This window comes from Aptenodytes patagonicus, chromosome 10 (genome assembly GCF_965638725.1).
Source record: "Aptenodytes patagonicus chromosome 10, bAptPat1.pri.cur, whole genome shotgun sequence".
Taxonomy (NCBI): Eukaryota; Metazoa; Chordata; class Aves; order Sphenisciformes; family Spheniscidae; genus Aptenodytes; species Aptenodytes patagonicus.
Genome location: NC_134958.1, coordinates 10962497 through 10990448, shown reverse-complemented (window position 1 = coordinate 10990448; position 27952 = coordinate 10962497). Strand labels below are relative to the sequence as shown.

The following is a 27952-nucleotide window of genomic DNA, read 5'->3' as shown; positions in this document are numbered from 1 at the left end:
GTTTTATACTCTGCCTCTCCCACTACCTGCTGTTGAACTCAAGAACCACTGCTTGTCCATGTTGTGTGTAGTTGCAATAAAGAATATGCTGTGTTTTGCCATCATTTCTATTATGAACAGGAAAGAGGTATGCCTCTGCTAGAAGGAAAAATTATGTTCATTCTTTGAACCGAAATTAACACATCAGTCTGAGAGGCCTTAGAGCAAGATATTTATAGACATGAAGTCCTTTTTCTTTGACAATGCAGCCTTAAAAACTTCAGACAGGAAGAAAGAGAAACATCTGCATTGATTTTGATTGTTTAATACTCAAGAGTGAAAAAGTGTAAAATCACAAAGCTTATACCACCACAAAAATGCAGTTTCATTGCAAATGACCAAAACACAAGCTGCCTGCAAAGTTTCACACAGCTGACATCAACAAACCCAGCTTCAACATTCTTACCATCTTTTTAAACACCTGCTATTCACAAACATCAGTCAATACAGAGTTCTAGGCCTCTCACACATCTTTCTTTATATTCTATGCCTTATTTGCTTTCTAGACCAGTGGTTTACGCATTTGCAAAACAGTGCCCCACTTCTGATCTATATCAGCATATAAATACATAGTTTTTACCCCCCAAATTACTAATTATATTTTAAAAGCATTTTGTTCAATCCAAACTCAGCAGTAAAGTTCGTATTTGTATTGAATGAAAAGCACAACTTATATAAGTAAGCTTCAGAAGTGCATGCTGACCAAGGTTATATCGCCAATCCTTTCAGCCACAGGTTATAATACTTATGCAGAAAGTGATCATATAGGGTGAGTTAGTACATCAGACAGAGGGTTATATTTGCTCTTACTAGTAATGCATGTACCTATGGCCCCGATTCTGCAAATGCAACCATTAGACCTGCAGGATGCGACTGTCCACCTAACTACATTTTGTTGCCTGAGGGTAGTATTATCCAAAAGCTATCATTATGTCAACTTGTCTCAGGTTAATGAGAACTAAATGGAAAATGGGCTGCTTACACAAACATTTTTAAAACTTAAACCCTTTTTACATGAGATATCTTTGTTTTCACAGCCTGAAAGTATTCATGCGGAGGAACTGTGCATATCTTTTAAATGTTATGCTAATGCACATTTCCAGTTCCCTACAATAAACTAACTTTCCAACAGTTGATTAAAATTCTCATCTTAAATAGAACTAAAGAAAGTACACAGAACAAATTTTTCCCTCCAGACAATCAAAACAGAAATATCTTGGTATAACTTACTACATCTGACAGCGATGTGTAAAGGAATTTTTAAAGAGCTGTTGTTGCCTCAGTGGAAACAATACTGATTTTTTATTTTTTTTTTTCCTCCTTCAATGATAAGGCCATCTACATTTTATGATTCACTTGCTCCTTACTGGTTTATTCCTTCATCTGACATTATAATCCTCTGAGCAGGTGAAGATAAATGTAACAGAGTGTTGGTATAGTTGTTCCTAAGGAGCATGTCTGTCAAAGATTCCACAAGGTATCAATAAATGGGTTTGACCTTGCAAGTAGCTTTTTGTTGGTTACAACATACGTTTTCTGCAGATATTCTTATATCTGTTTTACAGAGCATGTTTGAGTTTCAGCTTAGAATAAAACTTCTAGAAAACTAACACTGATTTTTTTTTTAAACTCTGTTGCTTATTACAGACCTACTTCTTCCTTTATGCAGTTATTTAATACTTGAATTACAGAATCGGATTGCTTGCAGTTAGGCATCTAGCTGGAAAATTCTGGCTTATACAGGATTATTAAAATAAACACAGAGATGTTACCACCTTTAAAATCATAGGGTCAGCTAAGGAAACAGAAGTATAGGATGATATTAGAAGTATTACAATTAATAACACCCTATTTATAAATGGAAGCACAAGATCTTTTTTGAGCACATATGAATAATTTTGAAAAAATACTATCCATTACACAGCGAACAGTATAAATAAGCTTAGCATACATGCCTCTAGTGCTTCTACATAACTTAGTTTCCTATTCATTTTCCAGCTGTTGGTTACACTTCCAATTTCAACAAATGATTTCATAGTACATGATCGAAAAATATCCAATCCCGAGTACACTGGTACTCACATTTATACAAAATGAGGAAAACGTACAGGAAAATCTGCAGTGCAGACAAACCTCATGGGTTAATCTTTGGAAATTAATAGCTTTTTACAGTTTCAAACTTAGTAACTAAGGCACACAACAATTACAACTGTCCCATATATGAAACAGCATGATATGTCAGTCAGCATGGAGCTTCTCTTTAGCTCTGCATTTACATTCATATTATAAAGTAGCAGTTAGTTTTGAAAGATCTAGCTTCTGTTAATACTAAGGAATCTGAAAAGTGACTAGCCGTGCCAGACTAAGACAGTTTAACTGGATTCTAATATGGATTAGCACACACAAAACTATGCTTACTTAACCACAGGAAAAAAGTTTAGAGTCAGCGACCACCGGCCTGGCACAACATAACCATCCGGATACAGGTGTATGTCTGCTCTGCAGAGGTGTGAGAGAGTGAGTGAGTCAATGTGCGTGTGTGTGCGCATGTAAAAATAGCAGCTTCTCATTTGTGTATCTTATTTCTCATACGTGTCCAGTATGGTATCTTCTTATCCCAGTGACAAAAATATTTTGGCTGCTATTTTTGCTGCTTCTAGCACTGCACAGTTTAGTACAGTTAGTGGTGCTGGCTTCTGATCCGGACTTCAAAGTCACTGAATTATAATCGTAAAGTTAAATTACGTCCTTCATTTAACCAATGTGCAATCCAAGTGAAATTAGCTTATTTTCAAATGATTTAAGTAGAAACTAACTTTGGCCTGAGGCAAATGTTACAACCAGAAAAAAAGAAGGGGGGGGGAAGGAAAATTCAAACCTCAGGTTGGGTTTGCAAGGCTAGTAATTGAAAAGGGCATCTTCTCATTAGTAAACAAAGGAAGGATTATCTGGAAATGACTTGACACGCAATGATCATAAGTGTCATGAATGCCATTTTTACAAGTTTTCTTCAGAACAGAACACATACTAGCTAATTTCACGGTGTTAAGAAATTAGGCATTATGTAATAACGTTTGACACTTCACACTTGCCTTTAGCAATACCTAGTATTAAGGTAACCCATATATTGCAAAATAAGTTGATGTTATTAATGTACATAGCCACTGAAGCTGTGAAGAGTTCTCCTTACTTCAGCGGAAATACTATCCAGCCTATTTTTAAAATTTGTTTTCTTTTTAAAGATATTAAATGTACTACTGTCTAACCATAAAAATCACTATTTCTCATTAGGAATACTGTGAGAAATTCTTGCTTCAGTGTTACCTCTTTCTTTTTTGCACTGCATTCTAGCTATACAAATAATATCATTTTTGTCAATTTTTCTATGCTTAGTTTGATCCTACAGAATTGTATTTATTTTTATAGCTGTAATAACTGTATCTTAAAATGTTTTCATTAGGTATTGCATATAAGTACACAGAAATGGAACTGAAAATCAGCTACCTACCACTCTCATTAGTCTTACATTCTATTTGTGGTTAGTAGCTTGAGATTTAAATAGAGTTGCTGAATATTTTAGTAACCAAGTACAATACAGTATTTAAAAAAAAAAAAAAGAATGGAAAAGTCCTATTCAAGCACACACTTATTAATTGACCTGCTAAACAAACAAAAAATATAATCCATTGAATTCCCCAGTAGCAAATTCCTCTCTATGGGTGGAAAAATCTGAAAGTATTGGACACAAGTCTCTGAGGAAAAACATTAATAGCATTTCTCCCAAAAATAAAATTTCCAATAAAGTAAAAAGTGTGCTGAATAGGTAGAGGCTTAGATTCAGTACTTCTCAGTCCACTATTAATAATCTAAATAGTTTGAGTGTTTCCCCATCCCTTTTTTTCCTCTCTTTAAAAAAAAGGATAATCAAAAATACGTATAAACAAATTACTAAGTAGACTTCATTAAAGAGTCCTTTCAGAACCACTGTCCATCATTATCATTATCATCATCATCTTCCTCCTCATGGTCCAGATAGAGAAGAGCGACCTTCTTTTCATCAGAAATAACCGACCTTTGGTCTACCATTCTTTGCAACTGAACAGTTTTATCAAAAAATGACTTTTCCACTACCTTTTCACCATGATCTTGAGAAAAACTGGAGAGAACATAGCCGCCTCTTTTATTTTCGTTTTCTACAATCTGGTCACTTTCAACTACAGTCTGTGACTGACTAACAGAAGGGTCTTGATTGTTGGATACGAGCATTGTTGCTTGCTGTTCTCTACTTTTTACTGTAGATATTCCATCCATACCGGAAACATCCATTTGTAAAGTAAAAGATGTTTGCTTGGATCCTACTTTAATATGCTTTACAGACCTACTGCTCTCAGATGACTCTTCTGTTTGTGAAGGATCTTCCAGCATTTCAGAAACAGGTCTTGTAAAGATTATTTGCTCAGCACGAGTTTCTGCAGGACTTATTTTAACGTGCCTGAAAGATCTATTGGTATCTGAGCTTCCTCCATTCTCTGAAAGATGTCCTTCTTTGTTAATGAGCTCTGGAATTTCAGAAAGGGAGCCCTGGTATATGATTTGTTCAGTGGTTTTAACTCCCACTTGACCTAGTCTAACATGCTTTATTGAGTGTTCTGAAAGAGTCTGGTCTTTCAGTTCACTGATTTCTGTGTGCTCAGAGACAGGCCCCTGGTAGATGATTTCTTCAGCTGTCATAAACTCTTGAGGACCCAACTGAACGTGTCTGACTGAACTTTCTGTCTGTGAGAAGTCTCTAGTGTCACTGACCTCCACTTTACTGGAGATTGGTCCTTCAAAGATAACCTGCTCAGTATGAATATCTTCTGGACCTAATCTAAAGTGCCTTATTGATCTGCTGACATCCACAGACCCTTCTGTCTGAGAAAGGTTACCTGAGCTATTGAGCTCCAGAGAGTCTGAAACAGGCCCTTCAAAAGAGTCTTCTTCAGTTACTTGCCTTGATCCTACTGTGACATGTCTTGTGGACCTGTTGAAGTCTGTTGAAAACTTCTGAGAAAGATTTCCAGAATCAATCTCTTCTACGGTTGTAGTAATAGGGCCTGTATAAATTACTTCTTCTGTGGTTTGGATTTCTTTAGGACCCAGTTTAAAATGCTTCACAGATCGGCTAAACTCTGACGATCCTTCTGTCTGAACAAGATCTTCTGTAGCACTGAGCTCCAGCATTTCAGAACCAGGCCCTTCATATATGATCTGCTCAAATCTCTGAACCTCTGCTGGACCAACCTTAATATGCCTTGTGGATTTGGTCTCATCAGTTGATTGTGGTGAGTGAGAGACTAATCCAAAATCCGCAGTTTCCAAAACTGAACCGTCATAAATAACTTTTTCAGTGGTATGATACCCTGTGCCACCACTCCTCCTCACTGTGGATGAGTTATAGTTTTCTTGATCAGCCAAAGGAGTGTATTTATCACCGTGGGAAGAAATATCCACTTCTATATTGCTTCTACCATCAACAACTCTCTCCGAGCGCTCTTTTTTCTGTGAGTGCAATGTTGCCCGCTCCTTCTCACTTGCAATTACTTCACCAAGCTGAGCTACATCAAATTCATCAGTATTAAGGGTCTGTGACAGATTGACTTCAGCAACAATTGTCACCAAGCCACCCTCCTCCGTTTGATCAACTTTTTTGATATCAAATTCTAAACTGCTAGAGTCAGCTTGATTTTCTTTTGTTAATGCAGACAGCTCCTCTTTCACACTTTCTGGGAGACTGCTCTCCAACTGCTCTAAAGCTTCCTTCAACTGATGTTTAGGGTCCTTCGTTTCCTTTGATAAAAGCCCTTTTATTGAAGTCTGAAATTCATGAGGAATTTTAATTTCTTTTTCAATAACAATGGATTCAACATGGGATGTTTCAGCTTCAGGATGCTCTTTTAAAATATGGGCGCTGGCTTCCTCTCCTACCACTTGATATGTTTCTTCTGGAGAGCTTACACCTTCATCTCTCTTACTTTGTGTGCCTTGTAAAAATTCATCTTGCCAAGAATATTTAATAGTTGATTCTTCTTCTATATGAATTTGCCCATATACTGAGTCATCATCTTTTTCATTAATAATAGGATGATCATCAGGAACAGATACAAAATATTTTTGCTCAATAGGTGAGTCATCTTCCTCAGTTACTTCTTCCACATGAGTGAAACTCCCATGGCGTTGTTTCTTCTTTTTAACGTCTTCATACGTGAACGTTATGTTTTGTTCCTCCTCATCACCGTAACGCCTCTCTCTCTCAGGGAATGTATCTTCCACTTCCTCTACTTCAAAAGGTGTTGAAAAATCAGTCCTTTCATCAGTGGCATAATCTAGTGGCTCCTCTACAATCTCAACATTAACAGACATGTTCTTTCTGCCCTCGTTTCCTTTCAGGCCATGATGTACTATATCTTCTATCTCCTCTTTGGAAGGAGTTCCCTCAACACCCTCTTGAACAACTTTTCTGACATCCTGGTTTGATAGACCTCCTACGTCAGCTGCATCAGAAATATCTATATTTTCTTGAACTTGGGATTGCACTGTGATCTCAGTCTTTATTTTCCCATCACCTGGTTGTTCTTTCTTATTAAAATAGGTCACTTTTGTGTCTGTTGATATTTGTGAACCAGAAGGCTGCGTAAAACTTTTAAGAATGTCAGCAACAATATTCTCTGCTATATTTTCAGTTGACAGAGTTCCCATTTTATTACTTCTGTCACTAATTCGCTTTTCATCTTTCAGACTGGATTCTGCTTCTGAAATACTCACTTTGTGAATTTCAGCAGGCTTAGTTACATGGTCATCTGTTTCTCTTCCTATGGAAGTTTTAAAACCTTGTAACCTTATTTCTTTATTACTCTGAGATTCTTTGTCAGGAGCAGGCATTTCAACACTGATAGGTATCTCAGTGACTTCTTTGCTTCTTGATTCCAAGGTCACATTTGTATCTTTTTTGGTTGATTCGCTTTTCAAAGTTCTTGCATTAGAAATATCACTTCTTGTTAAGTTCTGGTTAATTACTTCCTCACGGATATATTTTTTCTGCTCAGTCTTCCTTCCAAAATCAAGACTTCTTTCTTCTGAAAAAGGTTTCTCATCAGTTTTCTTTTTCTCCTCCTTTGTTTGTTTCTCTAGCTTATCTTTTTCTTTCAGCAGAGATTTTTTCTCTTCAGTTGGTTTGCTGCCTCCTTTTTTTTCTTTTAGTGTGGTCTGAGTTTCAGTTACGGTTTCTTCATATTTAGATGGTTTAAAATTGGTATTCAGCTCGTAAGTCGGAAATCTAGTGAAGCTTGGTTTTGTTCTTGTATTTTCAGAAATCCCTGGCTTTGTGTCAGGCTTGTGGTCCTTGTCTGATCTTTCAGCATGTGCTGATTCTTTTGAAAAAGATACTGTGGATGAAGTTGTAACTTCTGTTTTCTTTCTTTCTGGAATTGTCTTTTGCTGCATTTCAGTGTTTTTCCAGCTACTGTAGGCTGGAGTAAATGTTCTTAATTCTTTGTGGTCTGTTACAATCCTTTCATCCTTTCTAACAGTTGTTGAAGGGCGATATATTGAACCTAGTACATCTCTTCCAAAAGCTCTTCCACTAGCTGTTTTCTGTGATCCAGCCTGTGTTGACTGAGCTGAATAACGTGCAGAACTGCTAGTATTTGTCAGTGGCATTCTATGTCTTGTATCAGTGATCCTGATAGTTGGTGAAGCTTTATTTCTATTTCTTTCTTGATAAGTAGAGTAAGTATCAGTGTAGTTATATGAAGTGTTTATAATATCTGCAAAAAGAGCATAGGTAACCAAACATTAAAATAATGGCTTGTATCTAAAATAATACAAAATAGAGGGCATGAAGTAAGAAATTTTATACTACATTTTCATTTTCAGTGGAGCTTTGTAAAGGCATTCCTGTAGGCTTTGCATGGTAATTATGTCAATGCATAAGTTATATTAAAACTGAAAGCAAAGCTTTTTACTAAGTTGCAAGTTCTTGCTAATTTTACCTGTTGTGAGCTACTGGGTATTATGGCATTTACTTAAAAATTACACCTTTCGTATTTATATTAATGTTCATTTACATTTACAACTTATTAAATAATGTATGCTAATATCCTAGGCTTTGTTTTTTGCCTCATTAGTCAAAATGGCCTGAAGTTTCTCAGTTCCTATTGAGAATTACTGGCATACCTGCCACCACATACTGGAAACTGAAAACACAAATACAACTTTCATAGCCACAAGATACAACAAGGTACAGCAAGGGAGAGAACTAAAGAACCTTTTAGGCTGTATCTATACAATTTAATAAAATGTACCAGGAATCATTGTCTGGCTCTAAGACCAACCAGCACTGCACAACTCAAATATACCCCTAAAAAGCTAGCCACATCTCCTCTGACTTTTGGTAGTGTTTACTGGTCTGTGGTAACCACTGAATATGCCTGAGTATTGTCTGCAAAAGGACTGGCTAGTCCAGATCAAAACTGTGCCAGGGACAGTGCTAACAATTTAACAGCATAGGCAACTACGCGAGCGTTTCAGCCTAACCCCTAATCTGTTTAATTTACTACTACAGAAACAGCCTTCAAATCTCTTCTGGAACTACTGTCTATGACAGTCTGATGATTTCAAGACCACACATTGTTAAACTCAGGAATGTTATTGAGACTAATTCTGTTATTAATAACAATGGCCACAGCAGTCAGATCAAAGGTCCATCTTATCTATTATCCTGTTTACAGTGACCAACAGTAGATACATGAGGAAGAGTATAAGAACAGGGCAAGTAAACAGCAATACTTCCCTGGTATACTCTCACAGCCTCCAGAGATTTGCAGCTCCTAAGATAGAAATGGTATCTTTATGTTTAGTAAGTCTTTGATTTTTCTTTCATTACTCTGCTAAAATTTCTCTTTAAACCCACGTGAACTTTTTAACACTCACAATGCCTCATGATGATGAATTCCATGGTTTTAACTACGTTTTGTTAAATACCTCTTGCTTTATACTTCAAGACTCTCTTAAGACCCATGAGCATCCAAAAGTTCCTGCACTATTAGAGCTATGAAACATCACTCCCTACTTACCTTCTCCACTTGTCATGATTTTATAAATTATCTCATATAGAATAGCACTATGTTGATTTAAAACATTAACACTCAAAACCAATTCAATATTCACTTTGCAATACATTCATAAAAAGTATTCTTCAGGAATACTATAATACAATAGTTTCCAGTTATATTTAATTTCATTCAACATTCATTTTTTAATACTCATTTTTTACCTTGAGGCAATTTCCCTGTATGCTGATCTCTCCATGTAATAACCCACTGGTTGCTCTTCCCTTCTAACAAAGCTCTGCAAAACACATAAAAAGGCATTCCATTAAAATATTGGGAAGAATAATCATAATATTTAACATTTATAAGTCTTAGACACTGAAACAATTATCCTGCAGTAGGGTCAGATCCTGAGTGGTTTTCACACCCCATATTTTTATTACTGGGAATGAGAAATCCTTACCATCTTCCACACTCTTAGTCTGCGGAGTCCAGTTTGTGAGAACAATGCAATAATCTTACAGTAGGTGACAGCAGCACACACAGTACAGTTTTAGATCAAATCTTCCACATTAGCCAATATACTGCTTCCTGACATAGACAAGATCCACTGATTTCCACTATGGAATCATACAAGCTAGCAAATTTTTCCAGAATGACGATCTTATAACAGAGTTAGGAGAAAACAAAGCCACACAAAACTTAACAGATATTCAGAAAAGCTTTCTCGGAAAAACACATGGAGATGTGTTAGGAGGGGGTGTTGCCCTCTATGTCAATGACCAGCTGGAGTGCAGGGAGCTCTGCCTGGGGATGGATGAGGAGCCAACCAAGAGCTTATGGCTCAGAATTAAAGGGAAGGCAGGGACAGGTGACATTATGGTGGGGGTCTGCTACAGGCCACCTGACCAGGAAGACCGAGCGGATGAGGCCCTCTATAGACAGATAGGAGCAGCCTCACGCTCACAAGCCCTGGTCCTCATGGGGGACTTCAACCACCCCGACATCTGTTGGAGGGACAACACGGCAGGGCATAAGCAATCCAGGAGGTTCCTGGAATCCATCGATGATAACTTCCTTCTCCAAATGGTAGAGGAGCCAATGAGGAGAGGTGCTATGCTGGACCTTGTTCTCACCAACAGGGAGGGGCTGGTGGGGAATGTGAAGCTCAAGGGCAGCCTGGACTGCAGTGACCACGAAATGGTGGAGTTCAAGATCCTTAGGGCACTGAGGAGGGCGCACAGCAAGCTCACTACCCTGGACTTGAGGAGAGCAGACTTTGGCCTCTTCAGGGATCTGCTTGGTAGAGTGCCATGGGACAAAGCCCTGGAGGGAAGAGGGGCCCAAGAAAGCTGGGTAATATTCAAGGATCACCTCCTCCAAGCTCAGGAGCGATGCATCCCAACAAAGAGGAAGTCAGGCAAAAACACCAGGAGGCCTGCATGGATGGACAAGGAGCTCCTGGACAAATTCAAACACAAAAAGGAAGCCCACAGAGGGTAGAAGCAACAACAGGTAGCCTGGGAGGAATACAGAGAAATTGTCCAAGCAGCCAGGGACCAGGCTAGGAAAGCTAAAGCCCTGATAGAATTAAATCTGGCCAGGGACATTAAGGGCAACAAGAAAAGATTCTATAGGTATGTCAGGGATAAAAGAAAGACAAGGAAAAACGTGGGCCCTCTCTGGAATGAAATGGGAGACCTGGTTACCCAGGACACGGAGAAGGCGGAGGTACTCAATGACTTTTTTTGCCTCGGTCTTCACTGGCAAGTGCTTGAGCCTCACCGCCCAAGCTGCAGAAGGCAAAGGTGGGGACTGGGAGAATGAAGAGCCACCCACTGTGGGAGAACATTAGGTTTGAGACCATCTAAGGCATCTGAAGGTGCACAAGTCCATGGGACCTGATGAGATCCATCCGCGGGTTCTGAAGGAACTGGCGGATGAAGTTGCTAAGCCACTATCCATCGTATTTGAGAAGTCGTGGCAGTCTGGTGAAGTTCCCACTGACTGGAAAAGGGGAAACATAACCCTCATTTTTAAAAAGGGAAAAAAGGAAGACCCAGGGAACTACAGGCCAGACAGTCTCACCGCTGTGCCTGGGAAGATCATGGAACAGATCCTCCTGGAAGCTATGCTAATGCACATGGAGGACAGGGAGGTGATTCCAGACAGCCAGCACGACTTCACCAAGGGCAAGTCCTGCCTGACCAACCTAGTGGCCTTCTATGATGGAGTGACATCAGTGGACACGGGAAGGGCTACAGATGTCGTCTCTCTGGACCTCTGTAAGGCCTTTGACATGGTCCCCCACATCATCCTTCTCTCTAAACTGGAGAGGTATGGATTTGATGGGTGGACTGTCCGGTGGGTGAGGAATTGCTTAGATGGTCGCATCCAGGGGGTAGTGGTCAACGGCTCAATGTCCAGATGGAGACTGGTGACGAGTGGCGTCCCGCAGGGGCCCGTATTGGGACCGGTACTGTTTAATATCTTCATCAATGACACAGACAGTGGGATCAAGTGCACCCTCAGCAAGTTTGCAGATGAAACCAAGCTGAGTGGTATGGTCAACATGCCAGAGGGACGGGATGCCATCCAGAAGGACCTGGACAAGCTCGAGGAGTGGGCCTGTGTGAACCTCATGAGGTTTCACAAGGCCAGGTGCAAGGTCCTGCACCTGGGTCGGGGCAACCCCCAGTATCAATACAGGCTGGGGGATGAAGGGATTGAGAGCAGCCCTGCCGAGAAGGACTTGGGGGTGCTGGTGGATGAAAAGCTGGACATGAGCCAGCAATGTGCGCTCGCAGCCCAGGCGGCCAATCGTATCCTGGGCTGCATCCAAAGAAGCGTGGCCAGCAGGTCGAGGGAGGGGATCCTGCCCCTCTACTCTGCTCTGGTGAGACCCCACCTGGAGTACTGCATCCAGCTCTGGAGCCCTCAGCATAAGAAAGACACGGACCTGTTGGAGCGGGTCCAGAAGAGGGCCACGAAAATGATCAGGGGGATGGAACACCTCTCCCATGAAGAAAGGCTGAGAGAGTTGGGGTTGTTCAGCCTAGAGGAGAGAAGGCTTTGGGGAGACCTTATTGCAGCCTATCAGTATTTAAAGGGGACTTATAAAAAAGATGGCGGCAGACTTTTTAGCAGGGCCTGTTGCGACAGGACAAGGGGGAATGGCTTTAAACTAAAGGGGGGTAGATTTAGACTAGGTATAAGGAAGAAATTTTTTACGCTGAGGGTGGTGAAACACTGGCACAGGTTGCCCAGAGAGGTGGTGGATGCCCCATGCCTGGAAACATTCCAGGTCAGGTTGGACGGGGCTCTGAGCAACCTGATCTAGTTGAAGATGTCCCTGCCCACGGCAGGGGGGTTGGACTAGATGACCTTTAGAGGTCCCTTCCAACACAAACTATTCTAGGATTCTATGTTTTATAAAGAAAAGTCAAAAATAAAAAAAAATATTTGCAAGCAAATAGTCAGCAGCTTTCCTGCTGGTAATACAGTACTAAAGGTTTTGTTGCAGTGTGATATGAGGGAACTGTTACAGCCAGGATTTGTAAGTTCTATCCTTTTCAAATGAAAATTGAAGGAAAGTATGACTTCTACTGTCAAACGCTGGCTAGTGCTGGAGGAAACAACTTACAGTATTAAAGTAACTATTCTTAGTTCCTATTCAATAGGAAATCAACACGACATATTTTACAACAAAGGACTAGGATAATTCTTTGTGACAGAAACTGCTTGGTTTCTTTTAATGACATCTCTGTTTGTCCCCTCTGTTCCTCAGCCTCTATTCATTCTTTTTTGCAGTGATTCTTTAATAGCTTCCATAGTTCCAGGAAGCCAGCACTCCGCAGGACTATTGTGGTCAAGGCTTCCTCTTATTGACCAACCAAGACATCATGTTAGCTCAGCAGCTAATGGAATGGATGTCCACAGCTAATGTCCAGAAATGGACAGGACACCAATTTGCTTACCTTTATGTTACGGAAATTATATCACTACAAGCAAATAGCAGAAGCAGGCAACAACTGTTGATAATCTGCTTCATAATTTTGTCTACTACCTATTCTTGGTGTGCTGATGCACAGAATGGAGACTCTTTGAGCTGCCTCTTCTATGCTGATGACACACATTAGCTGTTCTTGGAGACATACCCAGCTGATTGCTTGAGAACACTGGCTATCCCTCCTTTATGCCAAAATTTGCTCCCTATACAGCATGCACATACAAGGACCACACTCCCTCAAGACCCATCTGACAGCAGCCACAGGCTCGTTCTATTCCTGCATAAGGTAACTACCCTACATTTTCTCCTTTCTACAGTGGTGGAAAATACTCCAGAGGTACATTTCCCACAGAGATTAGCACAACTGAGGGGCAAAACATTTTCAGGGGTAAGTGCTGTGCATTAAGAATATTCAAATAGGCACACAGCCTACTTTTGTCCTCTCAGGGGGGAAAAAGACTAAGCGCATTCTCTAGAATTACTCAACTTCTCTAAAAAATTAAAACAAAATTGTTGGCTTCTTCCATATACAAAAAGTAGATATTAGGGGGAGCTTATTCAGTCCTAGAAGTTTTAGAGATGGTTATCCAGTAAGACTGCGTTTCAGAATTCCTGATAAATTCTCTGGAAATCTTTGTGTGCTTTCCTTCCCTCCTGTTGTCTATATGCTTGTACTGTCTGACACAAAACATGTCCAGCCATTTAAAAAAAAAAAAAAAAAAAAAAGGCAGTTTGTCCTTTTTCTACTTTTGCAGGGCCACAAGTTATCCACTAAAAAAGTGCTCAACTGCGGCATTCTGGTGCAACAGCCTAAAAATTCTATGGCAGGTTCTTTCAATATGCAACGGAATGCTATCATCAGGACGTAACTTTGGTGTTTTTATATTCACTTCTACTAGTGAGATACCCGTTTCATCATTTCCAGTTTTGGAAATGCCAGATGTTTTGCACTGATAACATACAGCTGCAACATGAAAGTTGTCAAGAGTAAGGCTGGAGGATTATGATAGCCAAGGCTTCTGACTCCCTAGGGGGGGAGCTGAAAGCAGTTTAGTATTGTGGTATAAACACATTTGCCGGGCATTTCTGTCAAAATTAACAAAGCAGGCATTTTAAATGTCACCTGTAGATTTCACACTTCACATGACTGATCCCTTTGGACATTTTATGCTTCTTTTGGTTTCTGACTGCCTCTAGATTCAGTAGGACAATGCTACATCAGCAAAATATCATTAGTAAGGTTTTATTTGCAATCATGGATTTGCCTAGATTCAGAAGAAAAGCCAGGTTAGAATTACCTAACATATTTACAGGTCACTTTCCCCCTTAAAACAGGCTCAGATGGACAACTTCTATTTTGTTAGTGAAAAAAACAAAGTAAAAGCAATTTATCTTCCCCCATGTTAAGAGAGGCTTTATAGGAATTAGATGACTTCAACACTTACAGAGAACGTTCTCAAGGCCAAACATCTGATCTGATGAAGCTAGTGAGTGCCAAACAAATTGCTCTGATAGACACGTGCTAGAGAAGCTGGTGGTGACGTTGCAGAAACATATCAAGCAGCTGGCAATGAAAGCGTTAACCATGATGAAGGAAACTAGGAATGTGGGTAGTTTGACTAAGGATTTCTGGCTGCTGTTAAAACAACAGTTGTTCAGTTGCTGCAGCAACGTATGAAGTCACTAAAAATAAGTTCCAAGAGGTAACTGTATATGGCAAAGGGCAACAGCACACAGAAAAGCTGGATCTGAAGTATTACTACTGAAAATACGTTGTATTTGAAAATGAAAGGCAAAGCTTCAGGAAACCTCAATAAAGCTGGACAGTGGATCAGTGTTTTACATATTATGAACTGTGTACAGTATGTCCTCAAACTTATCAGATAAACAAGAATACGTTAAACTGACTTTGGCTTAATAAACTAGCGTGAGAAACTGTAGTGTAATGTACTGAGCACTGGCTTGGAGGCCAGCAAACTCAGGTTATGTTCCTCAGCTTGACCACAGCTTCAGTTTATGCAAGTCATTTTGCTTCTCTGTTCCTTTGCATCTGTTCCTAATACTAATCATTTAAACTGTAACCTCTTCGTGGTGAGGACTGCTTTTAAACTTAATTTAAACTGCCTGAAGAATAGGGTGTTAATCTCCACTGTATGAACTCTTAAGTATTCACAGTAATAACAAAAAACATTCCTCCAAGCAGCACTCTTATAAAAAATAACCATGTCAGCTACTTCCTGGAAATCAGATCCCAAACGACATATAGACACATTGTGTTAATACTCGGTTTAAGTGTTGCCAGAAAATATTCCAACTGCACCTTTAACTCATCTCATTAATAATGTCATTTATCTAAAGTTAGCAGCGACATGCTAGTCAGCTTGAAGCCCCGCAGTGTGCTGGATGACAACAGAAATAACTAGTCCATGAAAGCAGGTGGATGAGATAAACTGGTTGGGGTGGGGAGAGAGAAGTTACCAAAAGGATGCAGTGCAAATGTTATCATGGTCATTCACAACAGCATGACTCTTTCAACTACAGAAACTCAAAATCTCAGAGAGGGGCAGTTAGCCAGCAGGCCATAAAAATTCATCCTCTCTATCCTGGGTATTTGGGAAAGAGTTATAAACAAAAACTCTCCAGGAAGTGGAATGGAGGAAGCGTTTTTAGGGGTAAAGGCTGCTCCACATCTTTTTTCCATCACGGCACAGGAGGACAAGGACTGTGTGAAGAACAGCAGGTAACTGACTGCATGTTAAATTCCCTGGTTGCAGAAAACTCAGGATGTTCTCAAAATAAAACAAAACCAGGATAGGACATATTGGATGGTACAAGTTGTAAACAGGAAATAATGAAACTGACTGAAAAAGCTGCAGTGAGTAGCTGAGGAGGCCTTAATGCTGGTGATGATTTAAGAGGAAGGCGTGGAAAGAGTCACAAGAAGTGTTGATGGAGGAAACCAACCGAAGGAGGACTGGAAAGTATGCCTGACAAGTGTATTAAGAGATCCTGACAATGACCATGACCAAAAAAAGAAAAAAAAGAAAAAAAGCTTTGTAGCCTCTGCTGCTTCAAAATGCACAGTGGTAACCTGGAACAGAACATTTGCATGACACTAGGATTTCAAAGTAAAATCTTTTACCCTTCAACAATAACATATTTTAGAGAGGGCAGAAAAACTACTTAACCTATGGCAGAGGCTCTGGGCAGCCTCTGCTATTTGAAGAGAAGCAGCTTCTGATAGCTGAGGAGAAAGGCTTAATAGTAATTCTGATCCTAGGCAGATTTTTTAATCTCCTTTTTAAATTAAGATTCTTACAGAGTGAATAATTCACCACTTCTCTCTGGAAATAAAACTTAAGCATAGTCTAAGTAGTTGGGGTTTTGCAGGGTTCCAAGAACACAGAACAAAACTGCAAGACACTTGATAAGTATTTACTTCAACACTGGTGAAAAAGGATTGGGAATGAAGATTCCCATGAGGTATAACTTCATAAAGCCAGGTAAGACATATATTTCACTTCCTGAGTGAGTCTCAGCTCCCAGAGCAGGAAGGGTGAGCAGAATCAGAGAGGAAGTACACCTGGTCCTTGGGGAAGGGTGTTCCTTGCAACAGTGATCCTTCTTGCCAGTCCAGGAGCAATGTTGACTAATAGAAAGAACTGGCTTTGAAACAGGACCTGTAGGAGTTGTAAAACAAAGAGAAAATACAGAGTGGGAGGTACAAAGAAAGCTCCAAGAAGTAGACCGGATACCACACCTCCTTATAGTGCCAGGAGGAGAGGAGGTGGCAAGGCCCTCATGGAAACCTCTCAATGGAAAGTTCAGGATGTTGAACTCAGTGTGAATAGGTGCCTTTTGTTTCCAATATGCATAAGCAAGGGTATATGCCAGCATCCTTCGTGAAAACAAACTGAAGCTGGCTTGACATGCCCTGGTTATCACAGATAAAAAGACCTGGGAGAGGAACAGGATTTGAAAAAGTCCATAGATGAGCCATCCAGAATTCTCTTACTAAAGGGCTTACTAACTGGATCCATACTGATTCCCTCCCACAGCAGTGTTGATAAAGGCATACAGTAGGGAAGGCATTATTTTCTTAAGTGAAAGGAGAATAAGAAGAAAAAGGATAAATAGGTAATAGGTAAATATTACCTATTTATAGGTAAGAATAGGTAAAACTGCATAAATGTAAAAACACAAATCAAAACAGTCACTTTTTAGCAGCATTAGATAGCCTGTTTTCTGATCTGTAGCAAGGCCCATTTCTCTGTTTTCATCTATAGATCTTTTTCAGTAGGTAGATGCTCATTTGTCCACTGAAGTCCGCCTTGCCAAGGCAATCGGTGATACAAGTTGCATTCGCTACAATCAGATGAAGAAGCCCTACAGGTTAAGGAGGCTTCTTAACTGGACAACAAACACATGCTGCAGGTGATGCTGAATTGTTCTCCTTTCATTAATGAGGGCAGGGGATCCTTAGACAAACCAGTAAAGCTCAGATAATCAGTGATATGACCCCTAGACAAATTCCAGAATTTAACGGGCTTACAAGGTTTTACAGAGCAGAAGCACTGATGGTTCAGTTATTAACTAAGAGCATGTCCAAAAAACTAAATATCTGGGCATTATCATTCCTACTTCTGGATGAATACTAATCATCGAAGCAATTCTCAAGCTTCTGTTATTGCAAAAGTGCTAATCCCATTTTGCAGATGAATAAACCGAGGGAGAAAGTTTAAGTGACAACAGTGAAACTCAACATCAGAGCTAGGATTAAATTTAGAAGAATCATGTGTTTTAGCAAAGTTAACAGAATTAACACACACAGATAAGGATCACAACTGGCTACCATTTCCACAATTCCTCTTCCACTAGTAATGCTCCAGACACTACTGGCTTTCCAAGGATCACAGAGATCCCACTCCACCAACAAACATCCAGGTACTGTTGCTCATCAATTGACTGCAAATTACTTGTCCCACATACTGCTTGTGACTTCATCTCATCCAGAAGCCAGCCTTGGTCTGTACCTCATAGCACACAATACTCGAGGCATCTTGAACAGACCGTTTTTGCTCTTTGATGGACTACAGACATCCTTTGCTCACTAGTCTGTTATCAAGCTACTCAGAAGTTACTTTTTCAAGCTTCTCATATTTTCAGTTATGCAACTACAATTAAATTTCATATTTATCAGTGGATTGCCTTAGTCTACACATTTCATCCATAACTCAGCTGGTGCCATCTTTATCCAGACTTAGATGCTTATTGGGTCATAGCAATGTTACACGCTTATAACGCAGCGTTAACGCTTTGGGACACAAAAGCATGTATCATATATAACTGGTAATGCCACTGTCTGTCTACGCAGGTTGAATATGAATAATGCACACAACATAGACAAGCTAATGACTGAGGCATACTCCTTAAAAAGAGTACGAAAGTAGGCTGACATTAAATTTTTGCAAATTATTACTTTGCTCAATAAGAATTGCACGTCTCTGTATTTGAAGATCAATATCTCATTGAAATGTATTGAAAATATTGTGCTAGTTGTAGAAAAAACCATGGTCTTTACAATAAGGTAGTATCTTCCTCCAGTTCATAGGTTTTGGTTTGTTTTGGTTTTTTTTCCTTCCAAATTGCTTTTATGCCATGGGCCAACTGATACATCATAATTCTTCAGACAGGAGAATTACTCTGGCTTTTCAACCCCACAGCTACTAAGTGGCTAGAGAGGGATACAGTACTGAGGATTCATTAGCAGAGATGTTGTTTGCTGGTATCTCACACTTGATCCAAACATGTTTCCATAACAAACCAAGGATGGAGAAAGCCAGGATTTAATCAAACAGACTTTTCTGTTATCTTCCCACTATCCTACAACTGAAACAAGAATGGGGCACTCACTACTTATATCAATGCTGCAGGTGGACACTAATCGACATATTTAAACAACAAAATGTGCCATATAAGTTGACAGACAGCAACTACACTACCTCATGTTTTATTGATTGCAATTTAGGGATACTGGCTCCTCAGCTTGTAATCAAATATTGCATCACCAATTCACATCAATTTGGTATCAACTTAATCAGAACTAAGAAGCTTTCTTACATATCACTATATTTGTACAAAGTTAATAGGATTCCTATGGATTATATTGGCTTCTCTAACATGTTGTTCTGGGGACAGAGGAACAGAATGAATTACTACCAGAGATAGTTTTGCTCGAGTGATCAAATTCCAGTCACCTCTGCCCACTGGTAATTCCTACCAGCGTTAGTAATGAATAATGGTATTTGACTGTTCTTACAGTCTTCCCAGAGATCTCGGACAACTCCACATGTATTAGCAGGCTTCTGAAGGGGTGTTATCTTCCTTTCACAGACAGCACAGTCAAGCACAGAATGGCATGGTGACCCAAGTCACAGAACAAGCCAACAGCGAGCTAAAAACTGATATTAGGGGTCCATTCACTCTACTTAAAAAACCGCAATACATACAAGGAGTCTCGGTCTGAGACTCTAAAAGTAGCTGTCTGTATTTTAAATGCCGGAAAGAGGATGAATGGGGCTCCTGTATCTATAAAAAGGGATTTGAATTATCCTCCGATTAGACAATTGAGTGTGACCGCAATTCTTACCTGTAGGTTTCAATTTCAAGGATGAGGCCTGCTTTCACCTGCAGTAGTTCTTGATAGTCCTTCAGGTAATCTGTGATTGACATGGTCAGGAACTGCTTTTCTTCTTCTAGGGCGTCGATTATCCTCTAAACAGAAATACCGATTTTTAGTTTTGAACTAACATCAAAATCTGTACACTTGAATGCCTAATAACTTAAAACTTTTAATTAAAAAAATAATGAGGACTATAAATCAGTATGTTCCATCTCTTCAAAAACCAGAACGAATCAGCTCTACAACCTCCCCATACACAATCTGAAATACATTGTTACTGAAGCAGAATTTTATGCTAAGATTTCATTTTATGCCTTACTAAGCTAGTTAAATATTTCAGTAAAACCCATTTAGATGCCCCGTACAAAAGTTATCAAGTATACATAGCAAAGATAATACACTCCTTTATAAATGTGACTTAAATGGGACTCATTTTCTCATTTTAAGAGCATAGATGTACATGCTTAAACCACACTTGAGATCAGGAATTTCGGCAATTGCTTTGCCATGAGAACCTGGCCTATTTCTCTTTATCAGTATTTTCAGTTCCATAGACATGTGGGTCCAAATCAGTTTTTGGATTCTAGCATCTGGAGATATTCATAGTGCCTAGAAGGTAAAGGATGAACCTCCAGCGGTTCCTTCGAGCCAAGTTTTCTACAATACTTGGACACCTGCTTCGTAGTCTACCCAGCTTTGTCCTAACTGCTACTCAGAAGATATACAAGAGATTGCTCATTTTCATCTTGACAACTAAATATAACTTTGTACCTTTATAGGTACGTGTGTGTATGGGAGGAGTGTAGTTTATAGACACTCACAAATGACTTGAGAGCAGCAGCACTGATGAGACAGTAGGTAAGGCCTGCCCACCTTTCTTTAACAAGTTTTGGAAATGGAGAAAGGGACTGATGAGCAGAAAAATACCAAAGTCCAAAATGATCTAAATTTGAACATACTTTGAAATACGAAATGGAAGATTAAATACCAAGTAACTGTACACAACAGAAAAAGCAATGAAGACTTATGCAACAGAACATTAAGACTTGATTTAGACCAAGACAACTGACTCTCATGCTCTTGCAAAGAACATCACAGAAAGCAAGTGCTTTAATAATCACTGGTGTTACCTCTCACATGAAGGGCAAATTGCCATCTTCCAGAAAATAAGCCCTCCCCTGATAATTGAGAGGAGCTTGTTCAGTACAGACTCAGAACTAAAAGTATCAGTATTAGCTCTTCGGTGAGGTTCTTAATGGTTTCCTCGCTGTGGATAGAATCTACTAACCCAGACCAATCCTCCTCAGCCGGCAGATTGATGCTAACTGAAATGCTACAGATTATACTTTGTTCTGGGGGCTGGGAAGACAGAAATTAAATCTCAGCAAAGGCCTGATTCTATTTTGTTCACATCACCCTGCACTATGCAGGGACACTGAACTGTCATTTACAGAGCAAAGTCTCACACACATGTACGACACTGAACAGGAATTCATGACAGCATATTTTAGATTGCATCCTAACAAATGCTTTGCAATACAAACTGGAAAATCAAGACACTGATAGTCTAGTTTTAAAAAATTCAAAATACATCATTTATATGCAGCAAGTGTTCAAGTATCACAGTATGAGCAATAGCATAAAAATGAAGATACAGCAGGGGACTCCCCAGACTCGTTAATGCCAGTATGCAATGTTAATGCCAATACGCTAGGCGGAAGTAAGGTTTAAGAACTAAGAATATAAAGTGCCGGCATTTCAAACATTAATGGTCCTTTTTTTTTTTTTTTTTAAGTAAAAATAAAAAGAAAGCTTTATGAAGGAAGCTGCCTGTATCTTCATATACATGTGGGTATATCTATATAACACATATTAATCTATTTCTTCATTTGCATTTGCAGCTGTTGTAAAATGATTACACCGATGTTTTCTTTGACATGACAAACCTCACCTACAGTCTTCAGCGTACCTAAAACTCCCTTTTTATGGCAGAAGACAAATCATATCTGCATATCTGAAAAAGCACTATCAACCATCCAACAGCCTCGTCCACACTGCAATGGAGGCAACATCCTGTATGGTCAGGCACAGCGGCAAGCAGAACCGCTGACCTTTAGCAGCTCCAAGGCAACAACCCTGTTCAAGAACTGACACAATGGAAAATCCCAAGATGAGAAGGGAAGAAAAGTGCCAGGCCCTGCTTTTGAAAGGAAAAGGCTATCAAGCAAGAACGGACAGGGTGTTGACAGAACCAGAGGAGTCAGCAAAAGGAGCAGAAGACAAGAAAGACTAGATGTCTATGGGACAAACCCCTAAAGGTGGTAAAAGCTCTGATACAAAGCATGAAGCGGTTCGGGTGTTTGCTGCCTCCCTGATTAAACATAGAGACTAACCTATACGTGTGCATGCATATGTTAAAAAGAGCTTCATAATGCACAGGTCTTGCTCCAGTCCCAAGAACCTATACAGGGAATCTGTACACTGGGCTACAGAGTGTGCGGAGCTCGGAAAGACTGGGGATATTCAGACCTATCTTAAGACATAGGAACTTCAGTCCCTCACCCCCAAGTTCTGCAGTTTGGGTATGAAAAGCCACCTAGATTCTACCCACTGGATTTGGAGAGCACTCGGGATCCAAAAGTTTGAGTTAAATACAGTGTCCTAATGATTACCATAAGGGGCTACATAACTCAGCCAGCTGTGTAATAGTTCCAAAGGAATTCATCCCAATAGGAGCAGACGTTGTATAGGCTGGATGGCAGCCAGCCAGCCGTCTAGCCCTCCAGTCACTGATGCTTAAACATAATGCAGTGGACAATTGGTCTTAAGTCCTGTTTCCAAGTATGCCGAAAAGTACATAAACTGCTTTGGCAAAGTCCAGGAGATTGCAAGCCGACGAACTTCCATTTTGCAAAAGGTAACCTGTATTGTTGCAGCTGTGTTTGCTTCACACGGGACTTTCTTGGAAAGATCTGTTTCTCAACCACATCAAACCCATGCCCCCCCAAATCCCGGTGATGTCCTGCTAGAACTGAGTAACTGAATAGAAGTGATTTTCTCACCCTTCAGATGTTCCTTTCCAGGCAGCAGTGGGAAATTTTAGAAGGGCAGCAGGGGGAAAAGAATTTACTTGGGTTGTCCAAGCTGCACCTACTCAGGGAATAAAGAGAGGATTCCAGGCTCCAGCCCTTTCCCTCTGGTACTATTTACCAATCCCATAGCTCATTCAGTGGCTCCGCAGGGAAGGAACTGACACTCTGCGCTTAGCTGGCTAGAAAGTGGTACACAAAAAAATGCACACGACATATCGATACTATATGTTCATTTGACAAGATGTTTTCTTCTTGTTTTTCAGATGTTTTCTGGAGTTCACAACACTGACGCAGGAACCAATCCTAAACCCACGGTACTAGTGAAAAATTTCTGCCTCTTTTCAAAGCAGCAGGATGAGCCATGGCCATTTTTACATCCAAAAAATACAGGGCTTTCTCAAATCGCTGAGAGTTTTTGCATAAGTATTGTCACAGCACACAGCTAAAATTATGGAAGTAGCAGAACTACTGAGTTCATCCCTTTAGCACCCAGGACCAGTGAAAATTTTCCAAACAATGTATGATTTACAGCTTGCCTGGTTCAGCTAAATTTGTAACTCCAAATACATACTTCTATTTAACACTGCTGAAAGCTTTAGTGAGGGTAAGGACAGTGCAGGAGGCACACATGGACATATAAGGCGACTGCATGATATATGGAAAATATGAATAAATCTAATTGCCACTGCAGCTGCAATGAACAATAATCACTTGACTTAAATCTGTACATGCATATCATTTCTACGTGTGACACACAATAAATAAGCATGGAACAGATGCTCTTTAAAGAGTAGTTTAAAATCCATGCTGAACATACTTTCACCAATAAAAGAAATAATGAGGGAGGAACGAAAGCTTTGATCACAAGAACAAAACCTGAAACAGCTGCTTCTACACAGTCTGTAGTTTTTCTTCCTGGATGTGAGCAAAAGATATTTTATTTCTCACGTACAATAGACTGGCCACTGGAAAAGGCTTTTTTCATTAGAAACTAAACATTTTAAATATGAAACCGTTCAGAAGTTATAAACCTTATGATATCATTTTCACCAGAATTTAAATATTATCTAGATATATATTCACAGATAAGACAGCTCACATGTTTTCAGGTTGGCTATCAAAGCACTTTTTTCTTCTTGTATTACTAAGATTTGAAGCTATTGTTCCTGTGAAATCCAAAGCACGCCAAATGCTCGTGAGAGTAAAACAGAAGTTTTTCAATGCTCCCATTTTTGAGTATTGAATCAGGACAATTCAAGTGCATGCACTGGTTTTGATTATCTGACTTCTACAACAGGTTGCTCTGTCTCCACTTACTCTTCTGAACAAAATTCCTTAAAAATACAACCAGATACAGAGACAACACACTGGTATAAAAACACCTTGCTGAGTTGGAAGAAAGAGTTAGGTATCTGAACACACCCATTCTAACTGGCTTTAGAAGAAAAACTTGTAGCATGGATAGTGAGCCATACAAAATGCTCTTATTAAAATAACACCATATTTAAAGGTTTTCAATTCGAGCAATGATGATTGAAGATCAATGAGATTTTCATTATAAATCCCTAATAACAAATATAGACAGCAAGGAAGACATATTTTGGAAATCAAAGTAACTTTAAATATTAGTAGGCTTATGTACCTTTATATAAACTTATACACCTTAAAAAACTGGGAAAAAATGAAGTCTGTTTTTTTCTTCTTTACATTTTCACCTGGCTTTGACTGATGGATGGATTTAATTAATGAGGGATTTACATATAACATCTTCTTCTAAAGCTTTGGAAAGGTTTATATACATGATTGGAAGAATGAATTGTCCTGTCAAAAACAAAAATAAAATTGATTTAAAAGTTAAAAGCCTTTCTGATTACTGCTTACATACCTAACCTGCCTCGGTTCACAGCATCTACAAACTATGCAACTTGCAAACAATCTAACAACGTACAAAAACCAGACACACAGCAACAGGTCCCAGTCCTTTCCCAATTGCCAGCATCTCCATAATCTACCACGGCTGTTGGACACAGTGTGATCATTAGCACACGGGGTTCAGACAAACACCGAGCTCCAGCAGAGCGTTAACGAAAAGTCTAACAATGAACAATAGAAACGTTGCCCTCAGGAAATCGATCCATGGTCTGGATGATCTAATACGTGCTCTCCACTCTAAATTTGATGAACTGATATTTTGCTGTTCCAGCATTTGCTGATCTGTTCACACGCACAGGGTTATTATACATCGTTATACCAAACGTTATTCTGACAGCAAGCAAATTCTCAGCTACAGATGAGAATATATATACATATATACAGATGCTATAACCCTCTAACACCACCAAACACTGTTATCGAACAGATAAGAGTCACCTACATCGTTAAAGTTTTATTTCAAAAAATTCCCACCCTGCTCACTGCCTGTAGCACAGTAACGAGTCTTCCTGCCTTTAAGCAACTAAAAGTTTCCTTAACTACGCTGGGGCCCACTTTTCTCTAGGCTTAGGGTGCACAGGAGCGTGTGTAAAGCAGGAAGAAAAGTCAGATCATTTCTCTGATCATGACAGGTCAACCCCAAGTCTCAGGCTAGAAGGGAAGCTTCGTGTCCCACTGCACAGGGACTCGGCTCATCTGCTCCCAGGGACTGCTCCATGTCCCATGTGCTCATGCCAACCTGAGCCGGAGCCCTGACAAGCCTGTGCGCCAGCTCCATGCTCTTGGGTACTTGCCGAGGGCAGGTTGGTAAGGGAGCACCTGTCACCAGGAAGGCGTCCTCAGGGTCACCGTCTCCCTTTTGATCCCCACCCTTCGCACCCAGCTCTCCCCAAACAGAGCAGCGGGTCTCAAAGGGACTCCCTGCTCCACCCAGAGAAGGCCTCAGCAGCCACAAGCTCTTGCTGGACCACCTCCTCTTCCAGCCTGGGGAAATCCTACTGCAGGGAGGCAAAGCGGGGCGAGGAAGCCCTGGCCCGCGCAGGGTCTGAGGGAGCCTTCAGAGGGGTTCAGGCAGTTCCCGCAACAGAGGGAACAGGAGGGATGGGAGTTACTCTAAGGGAGAGGAGTTGCCAGGGTCGTGGGAAATCGGGCTCACATCTCACGACGGGCCAGAACTGAAGGGGAAAAGCGAGTGGGAGGGCGGAAGGAGACTCAGCGGAGCACCAAAACAAGCATCGGAGGGCGGGAAGGAAGCGGCACGGCTAGAGAGTCGCGGCGAGGAGGGCTGGGAGAGGCCCGGGACCAGGGGAACACCGGCCGGGGGCCGACCCGACGCGGCGGCGGGGCGCTGCCACGCACCTGGTACTCCTCCAGCTCGGCGCCGTGGCGGTCCTGCAAGGCGAGCAGCTCCTGCTCCAGCCGCTCCCGGAGCCCGCACAGCTCCTGGCCCTGGCGATGGAGGTCCTCCAGGTGCTGGCGGCACTGCCGGCTCTCCTCCCGCAGGAGCTCCAGGCTCTCCCGGCTCCGCTGCGCCTCCTGCTCCTGCAGCACCTGGATCTGCTCCTGGTAGCGCAGCAGGGTCTCCCGGCAGCTCTGGCTGAGCAGCATCTCGTAGGTCTCCTCCAGCTCCTCCAGGCTCAGCCCGGCCAAGGGGGGCGGCAAGGCGGCCAGGTCCATCCGCACCTCCCGCATCTCCACCGCCTCCCGCCGCTGCCGCTCCGCCAGGTGCCCGTGCTCAGCCCACAGCTGCAGCAGCAGCTCCTCCAAGGCGACGCACTCGCCCCGCAGCCGCTCCAGCAGCTTCCGCTGCCCGGCCAGCTCGGGCTCCATGCGGCGCCGCATCGCCAGCACCTCGGCGCCCAGCAGCTGCAGCTGCTCCAGCTCCCGCCGCAGCCCGTCCCGCTCCAGCTCCGCTTCCAGCTTCGCCCGGCTCAGCTCCTCCAGCTGCATCCGCAGCCAGGCCAGCTCCTGCTCCGGCACCCGGAGCCCGATCAGCTCCTGCTGCCGCAGCTCCGCCAGCTCCCGCGCCAGAAAGCGGTTCTCCTCCTCCAGCTCCCGCACGCGGGACACGAAGACCCGCAGCCGGGAGTTGAGCTCCCGCAGCTCCCTCTTCTCGTCCCATCCCGCTTCCCAGCGCCGCCACATCTTGCCTGCGCTGCGGGTCGAGGCGCGGCGGCGGTGGCCCCCGGGCTGCCGGCGCTGCGCAGCTCCCGCCCGCCGCTGCCGCCTCGCCGCCGGGCTCTGCGCACCGCGCCCGCCGCCGCCCGCGGGGCGCCGCTGCTGCCGGCCCCGCCCCGCCCCGCCAGGCCCCGCCCCCGCGCCCGCGCCGCTGCCCTGCGGCGCCCCCTGCCGGGCTCTTGGCGTCTGTCGCCAAGTTGCTTCGAGGGGGAAGCCAAAGCCCCGCTTAGAGAGCAAAGCCCCGCCTGGGGAGCAAAGCCCCGCTTAGAGAGCAAAGCCCCGCTTGGGGAGCAAAGCCCCGCTTAGAGAGCAAAGCCCCGCTTGGGGAGCAAAGCCCCGCTTAGAGAGCAAAGCCCCGCCTGGGGAACAAAGCCCCGCTTAGAGAGCAAAGCCCCGCTTGGGGAGCAAAGCCCCGCTTAGAGAGCAAAGCCCCGCTTGGGGAGCAAAGCCCCGCTTAGAGAGCAAAGCCCCGCCTGGGGAGCAAAGCCCCGCTTGGGGAGCAAAGCCCCGCCTGGGGAGCAAAGCCCCGCTTAGAGAGCAAAGCCCCGCTTGGGGAGCAAAGCCCCGCCTGGGGAGCAAAGCCCCGCTTAGGGAGCAAAGCCCCGCCTGGGGAGCAAAGCCCCGCTTGGGGAGCAAAGCCCCGCTCAGAGAGCAAAGCCCCGCCTGGGGAGCAAAGCCCCGCTTGGGGAGCGCCCAGCACCGCTCTCGTGAAACCCCTTCCGCGACATCCCTGTCCTCCCCTCCCGCGGTGTGGGGCCGTACCGGCTAAGGCTCAGCCTGCTGTTGCAGCATTGCGCCGTGGGAACTGCGTTCCCCAGGAGGTATTTATTCGGTTTGTGATCCCTCGGCTGCTGTTACTGTACCGTGGCTGGGCTTAAGTTAATATAAAGTGTCAAGTGCCATTTTAGAACGCCACTTTTCAGTTGAGGAA

At 42.2% G+C, this 27952-nt stretch overlaps 1 protein-coding gene across 1 annotated transcript; it reads right to left on the bottom strand.

The window, feature by feature from the left end:
• Positions 1-288: 288 nt before the first annotated feature.
• SYNM (synemin) lies at positions 289-27044 on the bottom strand. The gene is made up of 4 exons (XM_076348000.1): positions 26203-27044; positions 19787-19911; positions 9353-9426; positions 289-7844 (listed from the first exon to the last, which is right to left on the bottom strand). Exons 1-4 carry the CDS (start codon positions 26986-26988, stop codon positions 4015-4017), a joined length of 4815 nt encoding a protein of 1604 aa, XP_076204115.1. The 5' UTR covers positions 26989-27044; the 3' UTR covers positions 289-4014.
• Between the last annotated feature and the right edge of the window lie 908 nt (positions 27045-27952).

Coding starts and splice junctions, on each gene's coding strand:
- SYNM (XM_076348000.1), bottom strand. CDS start 26,988: ATGTGGCGGCGCTGGGAAGCGGGATGGGACGAGAAGAGGGAGCTGCGG. Junction 19,912..26,202: donor CCGAGCTGGAGGAGTACCAG/GTGCGTGGCAGC, acceptor ATTTCTGTTTAG/AGGATAATCGACGCCCTAGA. Junction 9,427..19,786: donor CTTGAAATTGAAACCTACAG/GTAAGAATTGCG, acceptor TGTGTTTTGCAG/AGCTTTGTTAGAAGGGAAGA.